Genomic DNA, 3,338 nt, shown 5'->3' with positions numbered 1-3,338 from the left:
CCCACCCCCCCATCCAACCCCAATCGGACAATTGGCATATTAGCCTTTTATTATATAGGATTAATTGAAGTTACTACCCATTCCTTTTCCTCCAAGCTTGTCTGTCTTACAATTAATAACTGAAAAGTGAGACCCAACAGAAAACATGTTCACAGGGTCACGTATGTGGTGACTGTTTTCTGGGCCTCGTTTGTCAACAACAAGGAGATGAACACCAAGGCCCTTTAGCTCCTGAAGTCGAGGACCCTGTGGCCTTAACTGTGTAACTCTCAGTACTGGCTCACTGCCAAGTGTCTTGTTTCCTCTTTACTTCCTGAATCCACAGACCAGACAAAAGTGGCCAATAGGCTGTTTGCCCAGCTGTGACGTAAGACGGAGAATGAGCATTAGAAAGCCAAGCATACCCTTAGGGAACAAGATGCTGAAAACCCCTGGGTCCTTTACAGTTCACCTGAGGATGCCCTTCTACGTTTTGCTGTAAGCCCGCTTTATGACGACCACGGTGACTAGTACACCCTACGAGCATCTCAGGAAGCACAGGCCGCTGACCAGTTCTGCTGTCCAGGGCCTTCCTCATCTTCCCACACGGTGTTACTTTTAAGGAGGAGGCAAAAGGCAGGCAGTGAAGAGTGACATCTGCTCAGTGTGGGCCCCGAGCAGCCCCCGGGGGGCGGGTGCTGGTCCATGTGCACAGGTCACTGCTCAGCAAGGTGCCTCCCCCAGGACTCCGGGAGCGAACTGCTCTGTGGACACACGGAGTGAATGCTGACTCACAGCAGGCCCGGTCATATGCAGCGTTGACGCATTAAGCAGAACTCATTTTTAGAACAACCTGTTAGCATTTATTTAAAAGCTCAATTCATTTTACCCTATCGCCTGCTTCAAATAAAAGGCCTTACACACCAAACTGGGTAACTGTTTCCTCAAAATCCAAAAAATAATGTTAAAAACAGAAATAAGCACATGGACGAAAAAGTGGGGTTAGGAGCAGAAGGCAGGTGAGGAGTGGACACTTTTCGAGCACAACACCCTACACGCAGCTCCACAACTAAAAGCACTGCCTGCTGATCCCGTGCGCCATGACGCGGCTGAGCTAAGACGTGACACTCACACTCACTCCTGGCCGCCCCCACACGGCCCTTGGTCCCAAACTTGTCTTTCCCCAACATCCACTTCTTTTGTTGGGGTTAGTGATCAGGATTTAGACCTATTCTTGTTTCCGAAGAGAGGGGGATCATTTTAAGAGACAACCAGTACCTTGTGGAACACACTGTAAGTGGGACAGAACAACAGAAGTGTAATCCTTATACCGACAGTTTTAAGAAATGCCTGCAGGAGACTTGACTGGGGGTAGTGACCACACAATACAACCCCCAGGCGACGTGTTCTAGAACTGTGTACCTGACGCCTATGTCATTTTGTGAAGCCTCTGTACCTTTATTAACCGATGTCACCCCAATAAAGTCGACAGAAAGGAAGAAGCCTGCCGGTGTGTTCCTTGGTTACAGAACACCATTTCTTTTGTTTTCAGGCCACTCGTGAAATGAACGCACTGAACTGTGTCACCGTGACGAGGTGCCTGGCCGAGCACCGCTTGTTAAACACCAGCCCACTTACCCGGACAAGCGCATCGTCTATGATATGGTCGCGCCTGACTTTGAGCCTCAGGTACGGGTTCAGCTGCTGCCCCTGCACTAGGCTGTACAGAACAGTGATCCTCCGCTCGCTGTACATGCGGATCCTGTTGTCATAATACAAGCCCAAGTTCTTGGTGACGGCGTTCAGTATGAAGGGGCAGGTCATGAAGGAGAACTTGTTCTCCGTTTCTACTTTGAAGAAAGTATAGTCCTTGTCCATTTCCAGGACGTCGTTCAGCGGCTCGTTGATGAACTCTTCGAAAGGGATGAGTGGTTTCCGACAGTCCAGGGTCTTCACGCCGAGCTCGGTCTCCAGGGGGTCCACCCGGGGGCCCTTCTTGTTTCTTCTCTCCTCCCCCAGGAGCTCCTGGAGGGTCAGCTCGCTGGACTCGGGGAGGGGCTCGTCGTCGTCCTCCTCGTTGTGGCTGGTGTCCACGTCCCCGCCCACCACGTTGGCGTAGTACACCATCTTCAAGCACTTGGAGGCAGCGACAATGGCGTCGTCGTCGTTCACCAGGTTCCGCTCGCTCCCCAGGTTCCGGTTGTTGAACTCGTTGCTGATGACCTTGTAGGTGATGAGCTGCTGGAAGGTCTCCATCATCCTCCGGATCTGCTCCGCGCTGTACTGAGCCCACAGCCTCACCAGCTTCCCCTGGGCCGCCAGGGGCAGCTTGCTCATGGCTTTGCAGAATAACGGCAGCGCCATTTCCAGGTACTCGGGGCTGTGGAGGTTCCTGTTCTCCATCACAATGATGAACAAGTTCAGGTAATTGGCATCGCGGGAGTACACGTTGTGATAGGTCAAGTCACACTCCACGTTAGGTGACAAGTACACAAGCGCATTGAGAAAGGCCGTCTCTACCTTTTCGTTCGAGAGCAGCCTGCTGTAGACCCTCCGAATGGCCTCGATGTCCACGGACACGTCCTCGGGGCCCAGCTTCTGGGAGCCGCCGCTCGTTCTGGAGGAAGAGGCCTCAGAATCCTCTTCCATCGCCGCGGCCACGGCGGCGACCACAGCAGAGCCCGTGGCCTTCTCCTTCTCGTCTTCATCTTTGTCTTCGTCCTTGGCTTGGAGAGACTTCAGCTCCTCCTTGGTGTGCTGCTTGACTTTCCGGAAGCTCTGCACCAGGGCCTCCGCGCTGGAGAACACCCTCCCGATCACACGGATGAGGGGGGAGTAATCCTCTCTCTCTCTACATAATTCGAGAATCTCATAGACTATTTCCTCTGTTAGGTACGTCACATCTAGAAATTAGAGGGAAAAAGAGAGGACAGTTATTCATGGATGTTTAGTGTTTTAGTAAGTTCTAGTGAAAAGTAAAATCACCTCATGCGTTCAGTAAACACCACTGATGACCGGCAGTTCTGTTGTTAATGAGCGGCTGACACCCACACCTCGCCACCTTCCGTCCTTCCGTGCAAGGCCTCCTGAGCCCCGCGGCTCCCCAGTCGCTGTGCACCTCCCGCGGCTCACTCACCCTCGCCCCTCGCCCCCGAGCAGCACGGCTACCTACTCCAGCGATGGCGAACCTATGACACGCGTGTCAGAGGTGACGCGCGAACTCATTTTTTTGGTTGATTTTTCTTTGTTAAATGGCATTTAAACATATAAAATAAATACCAAAAATATAAGTCTTTATTTTACTATGGTTGCAAAGATCAAAAAATGTCTATATGTGACACGGCACCAGAGTTACTTTT

At 51.8% G+C, this 3,338-nt stretch overlaps 1 protein-coding gene across 2 annotated transcripts in view; it reads right to left on the bottom strand.

Moving 5' to 3' along the window:
- Window positions 1-3,338, bottom strand: part of UBE3A (ubiquitin protein ligase E3A) — a 29,693-nt gene that overhangs the window by 13,673 nt on the left and 12,682 nt on the right. For both annotated transcript variants that reach the window (XM_015563045.1, XM_006753476.2), the window contains one exon: window positions 1,618-2,882. In XM_015563045.1, the coding sequence (XP_015418531.1) occupies window positions 1,618-2,882 (1,265 nt within the window). The remainder of the gene's footprint in view (window positions 1-1,617; window positions 2,883-3,338) is intronic.

The sequence above is a fragment of the Myotis davidii genome, unplaced genomic scaffold, assembly GCF_000327345.1.
Source record: "Myotis davidii unplaced genomic scaffold, ASM32734v1 scaffold811, whole genome shotgun sequence".
NCBI lineage: Eukaryota > Metazoa > Chordata > Mammalia > Chiroptera > Vespertilionidae > Myotis > Myotis davidii.
Note: the sequence above shows the minus strand (reverse complement) of the source record. Positions and strands in the feature narration are given on the sequence as shown.